Source organism: Varroa jacobsoni, unplaced genomic scaffold (assembly GCF_002532875.2).
Source record: "Varroa jacobsoni isolate VJ856 unplaced genomic scaffold, vjacob_1.0 scaffold_66, whole genome shotgun sequence".
NCBI lineage: Eukaryota > Metazoa > Arthropoda > Arachnida > Mesostigmata > Varroidae > Varroa > Varroa jacobsoni.
The window spans coordinates 292,144-311,778 of NW_019212968.1; the positions used below are offsets into that span (position 1 = coordinate 292,144).

Genomic DNA, 19,635 nt, shown 5'->3' on the forward strand with positions numbered 1-19,635 from the left:
TATTCATTAGTGGTAATATTTTGGAACCTGCGCTCAACCTCCTTTCATCGTCTCATACGCGTTGCTAGTAATGCTGTTATTCTTGTTCCCTTTGTATAGATAGAGGCTCTCTCATCCTTAGCAGTGATAATGTGAATATTTGCGTTGTTTTTGTTGCTACTGTTGTGGCTGTTATTGTTGTTGTTTTTATCCATCGTTTATGCCTGTTGCCCAGTGTGGTTCCGCTGAGCTGAGTGACCCTTTGGTTATTAGTTTTTTTATATTTCATTTTGCCTGTTGCCCTTGCTCCTGCTGATGTTAGTGTATTAGAGGCGCCAAAGTTAACAAGGCAATTGGTATGCATCATCATTACTTCACTATCACCTCTTTCTATATATTTAGTAAGTAATGCGGCCTCAGTTTCAGCAATAATCTTCTCTTAACTCAAATCATATTTGCCACAGTTAAGTTACCAGTAATAGTCATTCATGTATATTTTTATATACGAGATATAGCATTTTAGCATATAATATTTATATTCCCTCTTCTCTATAGGTTTCTTGTGTTTTTTGAAGGATTTCTTCTTTCCTTCGTTTCTATCGTAAGAGAAACACGTTTTCATCGCTATCGTACATATGATAGTTTATTAATTACCGTTTATGTTTGCTATCGTGTCTTGTTATTAATGGGAGCTGAGTATACCATCTATTCATTTCGTTTTGCCGATATTTCAGTTGCTGCTTTTATCTACGCTTTGTGTGATTGTGACGTTAGCATGCATGAAGGTGCGCATGCAGTGTGGCACACGATTTATTTCTTCTGCTGTTGACGGTGCTTTTCTCAGTGGTTTTTGCGAAGACATTATGCAAAGACACTACTCTTAATATTTAATATTCTATTTGTATATGTAGCATTATTAATCTTGTTCTTCTAATCGTCATCATCATATTATTTTGTAATCATTTACCAGTTAGTTCCGATATATATATGTAGTATTACCCATCAGTTTCATAATTATATATATATATATATATATATGTGTGTGTATGTGTGTGTTATTTTTCAAATCGATCAATAATAATAATTATTACCTGTTGTCATTATGTAATTTGCTCTATTGTACAATATTAAATGATGTATTAGTCCACAGATTGCTCTCTCTCTCTCTCCCCGTTTATATACACATATGTTTGCAACAATTAAACGTCTCATTGTAGGACGCTGTCTCAATGCGGCAAATGTGGAGTGATCGAGGCCCGCAACCCCGATCGATAAGTAAGTACTAAAGAAATTATCGTGCTAAATGGTCTTGGTTATCCTTCTATTCTATTGTTAGAGCGATATTCTTATCATTCAAGGTTTAAAGATATCAACTCATAATGATTTGTTTTTAATTATGACGTCAAGAGCCAGATAAAGTCGACCGGGCATACACCTGTATCAGAAATACGATTGTCTTTGCTTTAGGTAATAAAAACCTGCCTGCCGTCTGTCTGTCGTCAAAATATAGAACTGACCTCCATTGTAAATAATAATGAACTTCTACGACAGCAGGTAGCCATATACTATAATTGATAAATAAAAAAAGCAGTACGTGAATGCCTAAATCACTCAGGCCGGAATTAGAGAATGAACCAAGTTTGACATGTGGCTTTGGTTACCAGCTCAATTTTTTTAGCTTTTTAAGAAGCAATGTTGACACAACGCTACTTAAATACAATAAATGAGTAGACGATTTATAACATTATTACAATATATTATAATAGATTGTAGATAATAGCTTTGCTTATTGGCCCAGACATGGGCCAAGAATGAAACGTAGCAGTATTCTACAGTTATTGCTTATCAAAGTTTATCGAATAGTCGTAGCAGAAACGCGAGGCTCGCATACATAACACGAATGCCTATACGAACCGTAAGAAAATTGTATTGATACACAGTGAATTCCTGTACAGTTTCTTCGAATTCCGTCAGACGTTAAACATCTTTTCTGTGGTCGCTTTTTGGCATTATGTTAGCTAGCTGCATTATCAATGACATAAGTTATACATAATAACACAAGTATGATTAAATAAAGAAATAATGACAATTATCAGGAACGTCAACTAAGAACTCTATAAGGACTACTACGCGTTTAAAGTGGGCAGTCAATTTCATCCGTATTATTCCATAACATTTCATGCTGCTGCTTCCATGTCAAGCCAGACTTTCCTGTAAAGCCTTATTTTTCTAAAGTTTGTTTAAGTTTTGATGCCTTGTGCTAATGATCATTTCATAATAACAGTTCACAACCTCTAACATCGTCAGGGGGTGCGGGCTATTCAGATTCGGTATGCTGCTGCAGTCGAGTCTGAACGTCTAAACGTCGTCAAGATTCAGGTATCGTCGAGAACTTCGTGTTCTCTGAGCAAGTGCTTTTTATTCATCCATACTCCTGCTGTGCCATGTCCTATTTCCGATGTATCTGACATACTCATGCCGCTTCTATTTCCTCTCAGTGTTCGAAATTTTTAGATGATTTTGCCTCCTATCATCCCATTTTACAACGTAGTATGAATGTCGCGTATTTCATCCTGTTATTCGATTGTTTATGGTCTTTTCCGTTTGTTCTCAAGCGAAACTTCTTCGCCTACCAACATATTTATCTATTGATTTACTTGCTAATGCCCCCTGTCACTGCGTGCGAGCTATACATTAGATGCGTTTAAATTTATTACGCACAATGTCGACGTCTATTCCGCTTGCCGTAATATAGCCGTAAATATGCCCTTATTCTCAATAGCAACTTCTCATTATTCGAATGCTACAGGTCGCTAATGCTTGCAGAGTATAAACCAGTCGACTTTACTATAGGATAGTATTAATAATAATAATAATTGTCGACTAATTACGATCATGATTTTATATCATTCGAGATTACATGAAAGTCTTGCACGGCATGCGTAAGTCTTTAGTATGTTGACGAATGCGGGCAGCGAACGGCAAATGTCAAACATTCGGGTACAGTGTAATATGGTGCTCGGAACATGAGTTCGTTTAACGTGAAACTGTATTAAACTGACGTCCAGTTTGCTCATACTAAAATAGGGTATTATAAATTCTTTATGAATTAGGTCACGGATTTGATGTTATTGCAGATCATTATGGCGTTGTGGATCTGATACTGAGGCCGTTATCGGTATTTTTCTCCTGAGCTAATAGAAAAGACGTAAGCTTTGCTACCCTTGAACGAGTAGCCGAAATGCAGTTAGTTGACCTGCCGAATCATTACGTTATAGATGAAGCTAACAACATTGTTCGAATACGCATTGTAGAGTCTTTTGTGGAAAGAACACTTCCAGACTCACTTTTATTAATTTTTATGTTAGGCAAATAGCAGCAAACTTTGATGATAGAAAGGAATCGCTAGACTATTTTGATAAGGTGTGCTCTCGTTTTCTGAGCAAGAGGATGATGTAGATTGTTGAGATGTTTTTACCTCGTTTCTTTTTTATAGTTTGTAAATTTCTCTGCATAAAAAGCATTGTCTGCTCATTATTTGAACGTAGTCATGTTTTCGTTATTAAAACTGTTGACCTTCAGCTCGGTATATATTGGACTACTGCAAACGAATCTGATGGACTTTCAAAGTAAATAATTTCAGCACTGGATGCCATTAGCAAATGAAGTTTGTTTAAACACTCAGAAATTTATGGGTGAAGTTTAAACAAGCGAAGATTAGTTGAAGAGAAGTCTCAAAAATGAGTGCCCAGTAGTTAAACTTTTGTAAAAATAGCAGCACTGCCAAGACTTATTTATTATTATAAATTAAAGACTGGTCGAGACATTAAGCAAGGAAACACAAGCTGGGAGTCGAAGGGCGCTGTTGGCCAAAATTAGCATTTCGTATGTAACCGTTGAAGAACTATCTATATGAATAAATAAAATGCGGATGCCAAGTTAAGAACGGTTTCGCTGTAAATTGATTTTAGGTCAATTGGAAATTCGCGTAACGTATTCCACGAGCAACTTTAATTAACCAAAATCTGGCTTGAAGCGTACGGTCGCTATAGGCCTTATCTAGCCTTCATTGCCAGCCAGCGAGGGACTAGGTGAAAGAATTGTGTTCCTTCAGAGGAAAATCGAGTTCTGTACCAGTGTCGAAGATTTGCGGACGTAAGGTAATGATAGCACTTATAATGGACATTAGTAGCATCAGCCACAATGAGGCGCTCACCGGCAAATAAAGAACGAATTCAGTCAGCAAATTCGAGCTCCTTAAGAGACTCATGGGTTGCTGGCATGATAATCGAAAGAACTTAATGACGATGCTAGACCCTATGATCATGCTTCAATTACTTCCTGGATAGAGCAAACGAATATCCAACATTGGCTTCAACCAACTTATGCTCCCAGTCATCTCAATACGAAACTTGTCAGGTCTGAAAAAGAGTAACCAATGGGCAAGAATATTCCACTATAGATTTACTTTGAAGAGCCACAGAGGAATTATATATGGGGACGCGAATGGAACTAAGCCGATAAAGCTCCGAGACAAGTGTGTAGGGATTAAAGGAGAGTAATTTTTTATTTATATGAAAATCATCATTCTAGCCTAGTTAATTCGAAGCTTATTCAATTTCAAAGTCCGCCGAATTCACTTTTAACACCCCAATTAAATAAAAAGTGTATAAGTTGTGAGAGTGGCAGAGAATGTGGTGAGAATGCATCGCACACATCTATCTGGATTTGTTTTATCTATAACGATAGTAAATATAGAACTAACGGCTACGTACACACTCTCACAAACATTCAATCATATAGTTTCCATGGTTTAAGAATATGTATCATATAATCACTGTTTTAATGGTAACTTATTTCTATTATAGTAACCATTATCCTTACTGTGTGCATAACATGATCAAATCAAACGCGCAATCATTTAGTAAGACTGTCAATCAATGACTTTTTGATTACCCTATCGACTTAACTCTGCGTTGAACATTCACTGATCTTTTCTAAGTTATACAGCACGAGCCGCGCCGAAGTGCGATGTTTCCGCCAACAGATGCTGCCAGGAGCCCATCTACTGGTGGGCTAACCCGACTAATAGGTCGTCTATAATTTTTACTAGATCATGTGACTGATCCAATAGTGTAGTCTCCTTGCTACTCTTTACGTGACCCAAACAAACTGATAATACTTGTCTCTTTAGCACAAAAAGAAATCGGCCTGTAGTAAATATGTCTTCATATTTTTGTCTGTTTTCTTTGAAACTTCATTCACCAACTGGGCCTTCTTACACCGGTTTTTATTTTGGCTTTGTTATACATGTTAGAGCGCTCTTTAAAAATTCTAGCTGGATTTAGAGGTGTTTATTATACCCCCTAGATAACTATTATATTCCTAAATGACTCGTGTTTTACTTCCCACCGTCTTCAACATTTACCATTTCAAACTTGTGTAGTTGTTTTTCTCATAGAACCTCCTTTCGCTTGGTTGCGCGCATCGGGGACACGTAATGGCTTTTCACTACGTTATTCAATAATTACGACACATAAAGTCGAGCAGCTACTCGTTTGTTTCTTAATGTTTTTATCTTCCCGGTGTTGTAAAGGGACACACAAGCACGTATACACTTCCACACTGGATGCCAGACGCAAATCAAGCAATTATTCGGATCTGCTGTTGTTGCTATTACGAGTCCAATGCTCCATTTCTATCATTCTATAACATTACGTGAAAAGGAAAAGAATCTTCCTTTTTATTGAAATTTCTACTTACTGTTTAATATTATTTTTCTTATTTATAGCTGTTTTGTTGTGTCTGCGTATTTGTACACGGTCCAGTTTTTCAGTTTATACTCATTTTCTGTTTCGGACCTTGAGCGAAAGCCATTGTTCTCTTCATCGTTGCAATCATCATTGTCACCATAAATGAAAATGGTGACGATTACGACAGTGACCGCAGCGACAACGGAAACTGTGGTCTATGTATGATACCATCTTCCTCTCTGGTTATACTCATCGTTTTGAATGCGGGATATACGAGCACTGGCTGCATCGATTATCATTCTTATATAACCTTGTTATTACGATTATCAATAACAAATCTTTTCAAACTGGTAATTAATCGCGTGGACATTGTTCTCTCTTGTCTGAACATGGGCAGTTTTTTGAATCGTCACCATTTCACACTCACAACAGTTGTTTGTTCGCAGTCTTCTCATCCTCCGCTCCGTGTATATTGTGGACTGATTTCGTCGTAAGCTCTAGCCATATACCAACTGTCAGATATCGTAAGTCATTACCTGCACCTATAAATTAATGATTTCAAGTTCTACGACGTCAGCCGTTAGTTCAGCTGGCTGGCTCCCAGTACGAAACGAAGTCCGGATTCGAACTCCCTAGATTTACTATGCAACCACGTTACTACTGCACTACGCGCGCTCATGCGCAAGATGCCCAAACACTATTATGCAAATATATGACCGGAATGGATTAGCTTGCCTTCTCGGGTGGTGGCAGGACGGTCGTCAATGGACCGTTATCGAGACACTCAGTCCCGATTGAACCCTAATATTCATAGCACCAGAGCAGATAATTTCCAGAGGCTTTCGAGTGTTTGTTTAGTTCTTTGCGAAACTAGTAATCGCATTGTTGATCTTACATTTTTGCTGTCGCACTTTCTCCCTCTGTTTTTCTCTCTTCCTCTCTCCCTGTCTCGCTTCATCCTGTGTGTCATCCTTTCCTGTGGTGCCTGAATGTACGGACGCACTGTCAGCTAAACGAAGCCTAGAAAAGGCAAAACTGGAACTGTCTATAGCTCAAGACAGCTGAGTTCACGTCCTCAGGTGGCGAGCTCTAGGCTACAACGGATATCGAAGTCTTTCGGCTCCTACTACTAGATTGCATATACATTACATTGAGATCCGTTATTAAACACACAAGCATTGAAGTCTCCTCTGTTCTGCCATTTTGTTAGAATGAAAAAAACCGAACGCTTTTAGCCATTTTAAAGAAAACCTCAAAAATTGCTGATAGTGTTTGAGAATTCATCTTACTACAGTTGACTGCGAAACGGTTTCCGTTTGTTGTTCTAGTCTAAAGATGTATTTCGTTAGTAAAATCACTTAGAACGATACTGAATGAATAGAGGCATTTACCTTATATTACTGACTGTAGAAAAAAAATTATTAGGTGAGCCGGGTGATACTGATCTGGCGTAGTAGGCCGTGGACGAGATATTTAATGCTTCCAACGATAGTCTATTCTATGGGTATCAATGTTAGTCAAGAACTCGAGTTGGGAATTGAGACGGAGACTTAGCCGACGTGAGGAACCGTTCCCAGCAGGACACTGGCACCCGACTACACGTTTCAAAGAAGATGCACTTTGAAGTAGAAAGTTTTTAAAAAGAGTCATCAATTAGATGCTTTCTACTTCAGCATTGTAGTTATCATTTTTATTATTAATATTGTTATATAGTACAACATGCTTGTAAGTATGCCCACACTTGTTCACCCTAACGCGACATTTTCGCTTACTCTCAATTGCCAAAAGACATTCGCTGCGATAAATTTTATTAGGTAATAGGTACGTGTTACGGGTTCGTGCTGAGCTTTGCCTTGCGGATAACGATGCGAAGCGTTATTACTGTGTTAATCAGTTCCCTCAGAACTCTGAGAACTTGCGACACATAATCGCTCACACTTTCCTCAGCCCTATGTTTATGGAACATTTTAAAATTATGTTTTGGTACTTACTCTTGTGAAAATATCCTTTTCTTATTCTTGGCCCATTTTAATGATCAAAGAAAAACTAAGGGACAAAACTGACCTCAAGTAAAAGTTTTTACTCGCAAGTACCAAATTCTAGAAGTATTTTTTATTTTTCTCCCAACGAAGTAATTAAAGTGAAATATTTACCAAAAACTACCGTTTAGCTTGAACATGTTCGTGTGTGTATGTTCAGATATTCAAAGTTGACAGATCGCAACCTATTTTGCATCCGGATGGTAATGAAAAACGGGAAAGAAAGGCATTCTGTATTCCGTTGATTAAATTTTTCCTCAAGCTGTCTTCTAGACTTATTTAAAAATCGGGAGCGACACAGTTCAGACCTGTGCTCAGTCCTGGCTTTGATAGCTATTTGAGATCCTCTCGTATAATAATGGTATTTATAGCGCGGATGAACCGTGTATCGTACTCAATGATACTCCGATGATATTACTGCTGTAACAAGCTGCTGTCTCTTTATAACTATAATAGTATATACATTAATTGCGGATGCGTCTCACGTTGACGCTTTATCTAGCCTTCATTGTGGTCATTTCCTCATTTTGATTGACTGAGGAAAAACGGAAAAACGATGAGCGATTGGAGACAACCAGTTAATTCTGATCATTCACTGCGTTTGTTTTCTTGTGTGACGGGTACTTTTCCATATAGCAAACGATTGGATTGGTTGACACTCCTAAGCTGAACGGAGAGCAAACTTAACACTCAATCTTTGGTGTTGATCAGCTTATTTTATGTACATGGATATTTAGGCCTCTCAGTCCTTTTCGGGATACCATCCTTTTGATTTACATTGCAGCGGCACTATGTTCTCATACAACGGTTGCATATTATCAGTTATATTAGTAACAGGCTACGACCAAAACGTGCGCTCAATGCACAGCTCTCATCTTTGGCTGTATGATGCTACGAATCAATGTGTTCTCAACATCAACACTCCATCAATACCGACGCTGGAATCGCTGGCAGGAGATAAGTGTCATGATAATTTATATCAAAATGAAAAGGGGCATTCCTATATATTATATAGAGTTTGTAAGGTCCGTGGGGAGGGTTTTTTGGAACAGGATTTTTTAGGACAGGATTTTCCGCTTCCGGCTATGATCGGATCAAACCTAAAAACGGTTTATCCGCTCACAGCCGGGAAATATGGCTAGACTTAAATATAATAAGCCTCTAGTGTGTCTCGAGCTATTTCCTAGGACGAACGGGTAGACAAGATGTCAAGGTGAAATACCATCATCAACAAAGGCCAATCTGTGTTTCTGCTATGATTGGTGCTCGGCTTTCTTAGGAAATCTCTGATTTTGCCAAAACTTCTTATAGAACAACTGGCTCTTGGAGTTCTTTTTTGGCACTTCCCCATGATACTTACTCGTGTCTATTTATGGTTGCAGTACGGTTATATTTTTTGTAAGCTGTCATTCTAAAGATTTTCGACAGCGAACATTGACATTGAAATAGGCCTCTTCTGTAGTTACGTTCTTTAGATAGGCGAATTGTGCAGTCATTGCTTTTTTACCATAGGCCTCAACAGTTCATGTTATATCGCATTTTAACACTTTCTTCTATGCTTATTCAGATACGGTAATGCATGGGCGCTTTGTGCTGCTATATAAATTAATGTAATTGATTAACTCACAGCGTTATAAGTACCTTCGCTAGGAGCCGGTTGAACCCCTGCGCCATGTGTCAGAATCAGCCGATGTGTTTCCGCGTGCGAGACGTGTTTGTTGATAGCATCTTTCTTTTTGCTTCGAGAACGGATTTCTATTTCAATAGGTAGCTGGAACATGTGTGACCAAGAAAAAATAGTACATAGCTATAATTATTGGTTATAGTTTAGATTTGTACGTATGTGTACAATTATTGTTTCAGCAGTAATCTGTGATAAATTTGCCGAGCTGTTCTGGTTATGCCTCTTTTGTGGCCTCACGCATAAGCAGATGTCGTCGCTTAGTACTTTTTTGCTAATCTCAGTTTAATTAACATGAATTTTTATTCCCTTGTGAATATATAAGATAACTGCCCTTATACGGAACGGACCTGAATTTATTAATATATCCTTTGCACTATTAAGTTCGCCAATTATAGTAAGGATTTTGTAGTATCTAGTATAGTATAAAAATTTCACCGAGATTTTTTTCACACATTTTACGTATTTTTTAACGTTGCTTAAATGGACAACAGATTCGTCTGCCTAATGACGCTTTACCTTTGGTCGATGTAGATTGTTATAACGTAAGTATCTCGTAAGGCTCCAATGCTACACCAATATGCTAAGCAGACTCGCTGCAATAGAAAAATTAAATTCTGGAAGAAGTCGCCCATTTCCTGCGATCTGATAAATTATTATCGCACTGTAACTTGCATCGTTAGACCTTTATAACAGTTCCTTCTTTGCCCTTGATATATTCTAATAGTGTTCCTTCATCTCGTATCTTGTAGTGGGTCGGTTTCTTCTCCACCGGAGTTTAAAGGATCCATCGTAGCCATGATAATAAAACGCGGTTATAACCCTATTACATAGTCTTCAGCATCACAAATTGAGTTTCGGTGATAATATATTTGTGTGTGTTTCTGTGTGCTGTATTTATGCTTGTGCGTGTGGATTTAAATGTGCATGGCACCTGAATCGGTGTTGACAGCCTGTAAAGAGGATCGGATCTTAAGTTTGAACGGTGCAATGTATCAAACTGTGAACATTATCAGTATTTTTATTATTCTATTATAGTTAGGTATGAGCGATCCTGCGCAAACTGTGACCTGTTGACGTGTTCTAGTATCAAATAACGGTTTATTTCGTTATATCAATCATAGGTTAGTTTCTATGAATGCCTCTGATAAACGAACGTCATCTTTATCTTCATATGTATTCTAACATAATTTTAGAAGTATTTTATTTTGGTCGTTGTTGTATATAACATTGTCCTGAATGTTTGCGCGGCTTTTATCGGTACACATATGAAATAACAAGGTTTCATTTGTGCACCCTTATCGACGTGCTCAAAGGTTAAACGTCACGCGTGTGCCATCTTAAGAGCACTATATGTGTTATAGAAGATTAATATGTTGGTTGTGTTATTATTTTATATTACAAAGTGCGAACGAGCACTATTTCGAGAGCAATAACGATAGAGACTTGTCTTCTTATCACGTCATTCAGGGCAACAACAGGTAAATGCGTCTGCTAGGTAGCGGACTGCTCCGCATGAAGTGTATCGTAATATCTCGGATTTTAATAAGTTGATAATGGTAGATGCAGCAAAGATTTTTTATAAATCCCACAATCGTCATTTTCATTGTGTGCCACGTAACAAAAAATGAAATGTTTGTCAGTATAGTTATTACACATCATACATATTATTAGGTGGTCGAAAGGGTGCACTGACGGTGTTTCTGGATAGATGTTTTTAAAGTCCTCACCCCCCAGCTAATACGCGTCGCGTCAAGTCAACGTTGGCGTCGTTTGAAAACTGATGATTTCTGGAGTAGACGTTCTGAAATTATTAGAATGCTTCTATTCAAACTTAACACAGAACTCTTTAAGGATGAATGAAATTTCTGCAAACATTAGCTATAGTTTATAATTATACAAAACAAGATGGCAAAGGCACAAATGCTGTCTAGGCTTGAAAAAACTGTGTGGACCAAAGTTAAGATACGCTATTTCGCTATGAAAGATGCTTTCCATAGTGGTCGACCAATCATGGAAAAACTCCATAAAATTATTTTGAGTCGACATATGAGTGTCACCGACAAACCAAACATTCACCGCCAGACAGGGTTAAATCATGTGAGACAAGTGATCTACAGAAACAAGTTCGAAACTTAGGTGCTACACGAATGGACGCAATAAGAAGTTACTCGATCGCATTTCGATCTATTGAACTTCACAGAATTGCAATGAAGAATAAAGCGGCTGACAACGAAGGATCAAACAGAGGTGATTTGCGATAATAATGTGTGAAAATAAATCACCACCATTGCAACACCTGAACTGGCAGTAAAAATTAATTTGTTGAGATTGGAGAGGAATCGTACATTATGAGCTTTTACCGCTTGGCAAGATGATTGTTTTGGACCTCGACTGTCAATAACTAAGCAGACGACAGCAAGCCATTAAAAAAATCGACTGGAACTAATGAACAGAACGAGCGTTACCTGGTAAACATTGAATAAAAAATGTTTGGTCCGCCGTATGGTTCGGATCTTGTAACTTCAAACTGTAGTCACCTGTTTTGGTCTCAGCAAAACTCTTAATGGTTTTAATCGAGCGATACATAGTTTATTTTACGTATCTGTCTGCTTAGAAACTTCTGCGGTGATAGGATTATGGTGTTAGTAAAAGAAATGGCCCACAATTAGCTTAATATTTTTGATTTAAGATACAAAAAATATTTGCTTTTAGTTAATACTTTTCGACCACCCACTATTTGAATCTATTTAATTTTCTGTTCATTCAACTGATTTCGCACGATTTTGCTTAACAAGCTATTTTTAACAATAGGTTTCAGCAACATCAGTCTGTTTTTGCAGCGCTAATATGTAATGATCGTAGGAGAAACACCTAACGAATATAAGCTCTAGCTGACAAGCAGAGCCTTCCCCATAAATCTTAGGGAATGTACTTACTGGAGTTTCACATAGATTTTACCTAAAAAAAACGTTGCTAAATCTTATAATGATATGGTATTATATAATAATTATTATATAATCCAATAGGTTGTACCAATGTGTCTCAGGTTTGTGTGGGATATCTCGTTTCTCGAGCCCACTTCACTAGATGTTGCTGATGCACACTTATTATTATTAGTTATAATAGTATTGTTGCTCCCGGATCAGACGGGCGTGGTTCTGCGCAACGTGTCAAGCGTGGTAGAGACAGTCGTGCAGGTGAAGTCTCTGGATAGTTCCCTTGAGAGATCTCTGGACGCGGCGCGCTCAGTGAAGCCTGTGCCGGATCTGGAGATCGGCCGATGAAGGTAGGTCAGATCGGTCATCGACTCCGATAGCGGGATAACGTTTGATACTGATCGCCGCCGCTGGTAGAAGTCTTGCTCCTCCACGGAATAAGAGGACTGCAGCTTTCGAATTGAATTGTGCCTTTACAATAAGCGCAAACGAAATGAACGCATATAGGATGAATCTCATAGAACCAAAGGAGACAAATAAGATTAAAAACACGCGTGCTTTTCAGTTGAAGCTCAATTTCTTCTTTCAAAACTACCAGTTTGATTATGGTCGTTATGTTGAAGTAACTCAACGAGTAATAGTGGCGGAGTCTAATAAATTTTTAGGTACTCGCAAATGCGAACTCGACCTATTAGACTAACATACGTCACTCAGGTAAAAAATACTTGAAAGACATAGGTATAGCATTATAGAATAGAATTCGTTTAATGAAACCTATGCTGTTGCTGCTGGGTATGTACGGATCCTGAAGAATGATGATGATGGTTATGGCAGTGGCCAAGGGCATCGGTTGTACCCGAGGTCGTGGTTCCGTAGCCACCTCCTCCGAGGCCACCTAGAAGGCCCAATGGGCCCCCAACTGCACCTATGGCTCCGTGTCCGTGTCCTCCCGGATGGATCGATGTTACGCTTCCCGTTGTGCTGCCTGCAAGATAAACGGCCACATATGTAAAACAGATGTTATAGAATCGCACGTACAAATCGCGAGGACGACGGCGCTGATGATGATAAGGTTCGCTAACGTTGGCAGACAGAATCTCACTATATGCCAATAATTCTATCGCTAGGCTTAGCCAAAGCAAAAAAAAACTGCTCGCACTTACTTCCTAAAAAAAGGCAAAGGCTTTTAACAAAAAATATTATCCACCTGCCGTGCGAGCATAGCAAACAATAGAGAACACATTATTGTTCAGTACTTGAAATCCTTCTCCTTTTTGGCATTTGAGATGACCTTTATAAGATTGCAATTTCCACCTAATGGGCGATTAAGACGGATAGTTATAATATGTAAGTCATGACACTCCAATTTCTGCTTAACCATGCTTTTTTCTTTCTACATAATTATATGTAGGCTATAGTTATTTTTGTTACCAGTGTACGAAAAGCGGCTACAGTGTCTTCTGCAGGGTGCCGCATGAGTTTCATTGTTTTGCTGGAGAAACGAGTCAACCTTGCGGTCGAGGCCTTTCTTCTTCAGCTCCTGTCGATACCTGCGTTATACAGTAAAAAATAAGGCTTACGTAAATATTTATTACCGCTTCCCTAATGTCGTCTTTTAATCAGCGTTTCATTCAATTATGCCATTGTTTTGTGTCCTGAGAGCCTACCCTAAATGACAAGCAGCACCAGGTTCTTACTTCGTGTTGAATTCGACTTTCAGCTTATATCCCATCCAGGTTCGCACTTCAAGTCACCCCAAAGCTTATTTAAAATAGATGCGCACGGATGTATATATATATATGGATAGGCCTCATAGCGGCCAGCCTTTTTACCTGTGGATACAGAGAAAGATTGCAAAGGTGCCTGCTAGCTCACTGGACATTAACCCGGTCACCGCTAACAAGAACGAGTACCCGTAACGGTACATAAAAAGTGGACCCTGAAATGAAAGTAATCATGCTTATTAACTTTCTGATTAAAAAAATTGTCATAATCAATAAGTTGGACAACTGTTTGCTTATTGTATGAATTATAAATCAAGTCCTCAATGAAAATTAACTTCTCCTTGATTGAGTACTAATCCTTGAAAAGGTCAAGAACATAAAACATAATGACATTTAGTACGTATGGCATAGTATATGAACTGTTTTTGCTGTTCACGACATAACGTAGATAAAAAAGATATCTATTTCAAGGTGAACCCCTATTAGTTTACCTGAAACGTGGATTTAGGTCTCAATTTGGCTCCGACTTCAGCCTTAAACGTGGATATATAGATGACCATGCCGACGAGAATCATTAATCCCGATATAATGAAACAGATGCCCGCAGCGAAGATGAGCACTCGCCGTCGACGTAAAAGGTGACCGAGCAAACAGAGAACCTCACCCGTCAGCAGAATTAGAGCCGAAATTAGGATAAATGCGGAGGCACGATTGACAGCATCTGCAGTGAACATGGTTAGCTCACAATAAAAGTCGTGAAAATCGAATTACTTACTATAGGTTCTTGCTTTTCTTTGCCTTCTGGAAGGTAAACTTTGCACGAAGTTATATAACCTCATATAGAATTATTCGGTTTAATTTAATATTAAACACACTTCGCGTTTAATATTATTTCAGAGCATGCCTGTTCTTTGTCAGCATGTTGGAACGTTCATAACTGTATACTGTCTGAGCACGCGTACAAAAAATGCTAGTAACATTTAGTTATAAAAACGAGATTATATGTAAAAAAAAACCTTTCGGCATTGATTGCAAGTACTCATACGTCAACATAGTACATTTTCAATACGAATAGAATGAAAAGCAAACTTTTGTTATTAACATAAGGCTTGTACGTAGACGATCCCGTATTTTTAAGTGCAATTTACATCATCCTTGCCCCTTTTCCGCTTCTCACCTATTTCATCACAACCATAAGCAACAGGTTCTGTTGATGTTCAAATTTGTTTACATCTACATGCTAAACCTATATAATATGTATAGTGCATAGATAGGCAACTGTTAGAACGTTTTCGTCCCTGCCTGTTATCATGTTGTGATGAATAGAAATGGCTAATATCGTTACTAAGAACAAGTACATGTAAAACCTACGAAAGTCAAGAGCAAATGACTTCCAGAGCATATGGTTTGAAACCTACATGAAAACCCTATAACTGTTTGCTTCAAGAGGTCTTTGTATTGATTCGAATCTAGTTAGCAAGCAGTCCTAAAAAAGGTATTCCCCGGGTAGGCGCAGCGATAAATATCGACGATTACTTGTACCATTTCGTTTCTAATTTATGCAGCTTATTGTGGTATATTTACATTGGGGGCTCTAACGTGGGTAACGCTACGCTAATTATGCAGCCGTAGTCTGTGCTGGCAATTATTGCCATTGCCAGTTTGTTGATTTTACGTCCAGATTCACGTATTCATCATTTCCTATATATTGTAGTATAATGGTGCTATAGATTAGTTTGTATTTAGATCTAGAAACTTACATGGAATAGCCATCGTCGAATCGTTTGGATCCGGGCTGTATTCCTCGGTTGGAAAGTAGTCTATGTTCATACACTTTTGAGCAGTGTCCCCCGCTGCAAAGTAAACAAGATCAAAGAAGCGGCAAAATAACAAAAATAAATAAATGTTACGCCATGTGACCTAATTTGGATAAAATACAGTTCTTCGAAATTGGACGTTCAGAAGTATCTGTGAATTCTGTTTCGTTACAAATTATATTTCGGTAACATCTGCAGGTATTTAAGCGGAGTACACCTATATTACAGAAAAATATATATTTAAGTGGTTTTCCTGTGTAACTGCGCGTGTCATTTGTGAAATCGATCTCTCAGAAATACGGATTCTTTTTTCAAGTTAACTTCATAAATTTGTGATAGTTTTATTTAATCTAAGGTCTACCTTTCATCATAGGCGCTATGCGCTCAAACAAATTAATTGGGATATTTGCTACGGTAGAGTTCTGAAAGCAGAATAATGTTGCCTATAACACCAAGTAGCACCTAAAGCCCAACAAAAATTCGGTTCATGCGAGAAGAGGACAGTGTACCAAAATGATATTCGGCAGTGTTATACAGGCAGCAAGCTACGATATGCAAGAAAAGCGGGAAGCCTCGTGCCAAAATAGGTTTTGGAGGTACTCAATCTACAGGGTCAATCGATAACCGGCAATAGGGTTTTTGCTTCTTGCTTAGAGGTCAAATGAACCGAATTCGAGGCGTCGCAGGGTAGGGACCAATAACGGGAAAAATCCTCTACTAACATGGTAATGGTCACTTTCTAATTATTCTGGGCAGATAGCGCTTAGGATGATGACGATGATGGAAATAATGAAAGGTGAACGACATCGAAAAAAGCGTTTGTGAACCCTGCCGGTGAGACGGGATTGTCTTTCAGCTTTGTCCTGAACATAAATGTGACAGCTTAATGATAATGTTTTAGAGGAAAATGTAATGAGTACTGATGCATGACCAGGCACTCGATTCCTCGCGTAAATAAATTCGACGGTAAACATTTATAATAGTTTAAATACAGATAACTTTAAATCATGCAGTCGGTTGGTGTTCGCATAACTTTTAGATCTGTCGATTGATGGCAACATCGGTTTGCTTTAACATATTTTACTTCGAGAGGCGACTGTGGCACTGATAACGAATATTCACTGATAGTTTCAGGGCTGATAGTGTCGCATTCCTGCTAAAACCCGGGGCTTCTTAAGGTAACTTATGCCTGTTCGCGCTGTGCCGTATAATGTTGTCTATTCTTATATTGATTGGCTTTGCGGTACACAATGTCGTCGAAAATATGGAAAATTTGGGACCGTCTAGGTAAATATTCGTAGTCGTACAACTCCATGGAAGTCGCTGTTCTGCCTAGGGTACCAAATATTATGTGTCTGGAGTGGCATTAGCTGCATAGAAGTTTCCTGTCCTCTAGTTCCTGACGATTCACTGTATTTGACGTTCAATTCATGTGCTTTTAATCTATCACGCTTGGCCCTTTATATATTAAGTCTTAAACCTAAAGCATAAATCTGTAGCTCTGATTTACAGTTTCTAAGTTAACATGGTTTGTTAAACCAGTAGTAAATGCCTCACAAAACACACGGTCAACTTAATCACTGTCAACTCTAACGATCATACCGTTTCGCACCTTTTGCTTTACTTTTGCACCGCCGCAAATCTGTGCGCTGGAAGCTACTATCGTTTCCCTGAACGGCATTCAACTGATCTGAAATAATGGCCCATCTAGCACTTAAGATCATATATATGAATATATGTATGCGTGTTGTTTATTTAGTAGACCGCCCATTTCGAAACTCGAATCCAAGAGGCACGCGAATATAAGCAATAAACTGTATCATCTTCAATCGGGACTATTTGAATAAGACCTCTGATAATCCCATAACCTCTAAGTAGGTGTACCAATTCAATAAAGCAAACAGTATTGTCTTAAGTCAGAGACCTTGAGAGGTCTGCCTAAGAATAAACCATTGAGTCATTTTCAAAGCCCTTTTGTTAGGTTAAACGTTCATACGGTTTTTTGTTATCCGATGCGTTTTGCATCGGATTACTATAAAGCATTACTGCAAAGCAGCTATGCCACAGCATAGCTTACTAAATGATTGACGTTACGCCCCGACAATGCCAGGTATTGCTGCTGCGCATAAACGCAGAGAGGACATCTAAGAGTCTATATAGGACGTCATAATCTGCCTACAGGGCCTGTGCAATCGTTAACAGGGCTTTCGATCACAACAATTTGACCATAACAATTATTTCATTCACGTATGTCATTGTATGTCTTGGATTCCTAAGTGATCTGGTCTTAGGTTTTTATCAATCGGCGTGTTACGTGTTAGACTTTGGCACTTCAATCTCGTCCACGATTGCTTGTGTCCTCTTTCTGCTTGCAGAAAGAGAAAGAAAGAAAGAGAGAGAGAGAGAGAGTCAGTTCTTTCAGCCGCTAAAGCCGAACACTGTGCGTAACGTTAGCATGGACAACGGCAAACGGCCCTTCCCTGTGATACACAACACAGCCTAATTTCGAATTCGGTCTACTTCCGCGGGTGGCTAAACATGCCGGATGGGGTTTGCTATACCAGTAATTTTCTTATTAGTTAATAAGCAACTTCGTACTCCGCGTATTAAATATCGTTTATATTAGAATATCTCAAGTACGGAAATACAGCATGTGGCAGGTCAAGAAGATACTTTTTATGCGTGTAAGCGCCATTTTGTAGCGGTTAGTATCAGCTGGTATCCTATGTTTTCCTCAGATGATTATGATTTTGAAGTAGAGCTAACCGTTGGCTAGCTGAAGTTGAAGTCTAACCAGTTTGATGGATTTTTAAAATCACCGAGTCAGGTTATAAGTCCAATTAGCCGAAATAGTCCTTCGCATTTGTGATATGCATGGACTACGATAGCCAGTCATTTTAGAGAGATCTGCAGAAACAACTGAGTTTTCTAAACTATGCCTATACAGCGATTTATATTTGTTACAATCTATTCAGCCGCTAATGATACTTCAGCGTGGAATGTCAGATCCGTTGTTCTGTCCAGGCCAAAAACGATTCTCAAAGTTTACACCAAAGCTATACATAGTCTCTATAACTTGTTGCTTCTCAAATGCCTCTATTGATCTAACTGTGCATATATAATGCTCGTGGGACGATCACTTAGGAATTATTTTATATTGACTATATATATTAGCACTGACGTTTACGCTGGCGATATCCAACAGAGTTGATCATGTATTGATTTGATAAAGGATTACATAATGATAATAACAACCGCAATGATAATTGCATAATATAGATACAAGATCGGATTGAGAGAAATTACCGGGCAGACAGCGAAAATATGAGGAAAAGGCAGCTGAAATTACTATAGTATCATCGAACTACTATAGATGACTATAGAAACAGCCGCAAACAATGCAGCAAATCATCTGCAGTATATATACATATATGAATAGTTTTTATAGTAGAAATAACAGTAGTGAGGGTTGTATAAAACGTTTAAAGTAATATTATAATTAGTTGTAGTACAGGGCCTAAAAATATGGGATGGCCCAGGCCTCAGTGGGTGATAGTTCCAGAGTAGCAAACGAATATCTTATTCACAGTAAGATCTGGTTGTCTAAACCCTTTACCAATTCAAAAAAAGGCCTTGAATTGTTTGTGTGTACTGCCTGCGTCTTTGTGATTGGCAATCTAGCCATACACTAGGATAAATAATT

At 38.4% G+C, this 19,635-nt stretch overlaps 1 protein-coding gene across 3 annotated transcripts in view; it reads right to left on the reverse strand.

Annotated features, from left to right (window-relative positions):
• Positions 1-5,121: 5,121 nt before the first annotated feature.
• Positions 5,122-19,635, reverse strand: part of stg1 (stargazin-like protein) — a 37,850-nt gene continuing 23,336 nt past the window's right edge. For 2 of the 3 annotated variants that reach the window (XM_022836130.2, XM_022836141.2), the window contains exons 2-7: positions 15,876-15,968; positions 14,607-14,836; positions 14,224-14,330; positions 13,823-13,941; positions 13,166-13,376; positions 9,752-12,862 (exon numbers count right to left, since the gene is read on the reverse strand). In XM_022836130.2, coding sequence (XP_022691865.1) covers positions 12,598-12,862; positions 13,166-13,376; positions 13,823-13,941; positions 14,224-14,330; positions 14,607-14,836; positions 15,876-15,968 — 1,025 coding nt within the window. In that variant the 3' untranslated portion in view covers positions 9,752-12,597. Of the gene's footprint in view, positions 9,543-9,751; positions 12,863-13,165; positions 13,377-13,822; positions 13,942-14,223; positions 14,331-14,606; positions 14,837-15,875; positions 15,969-19,635 lie in introns of those variants that run through there. The other variant, XR_002681408.2, reaches the window with a different exon arrangement.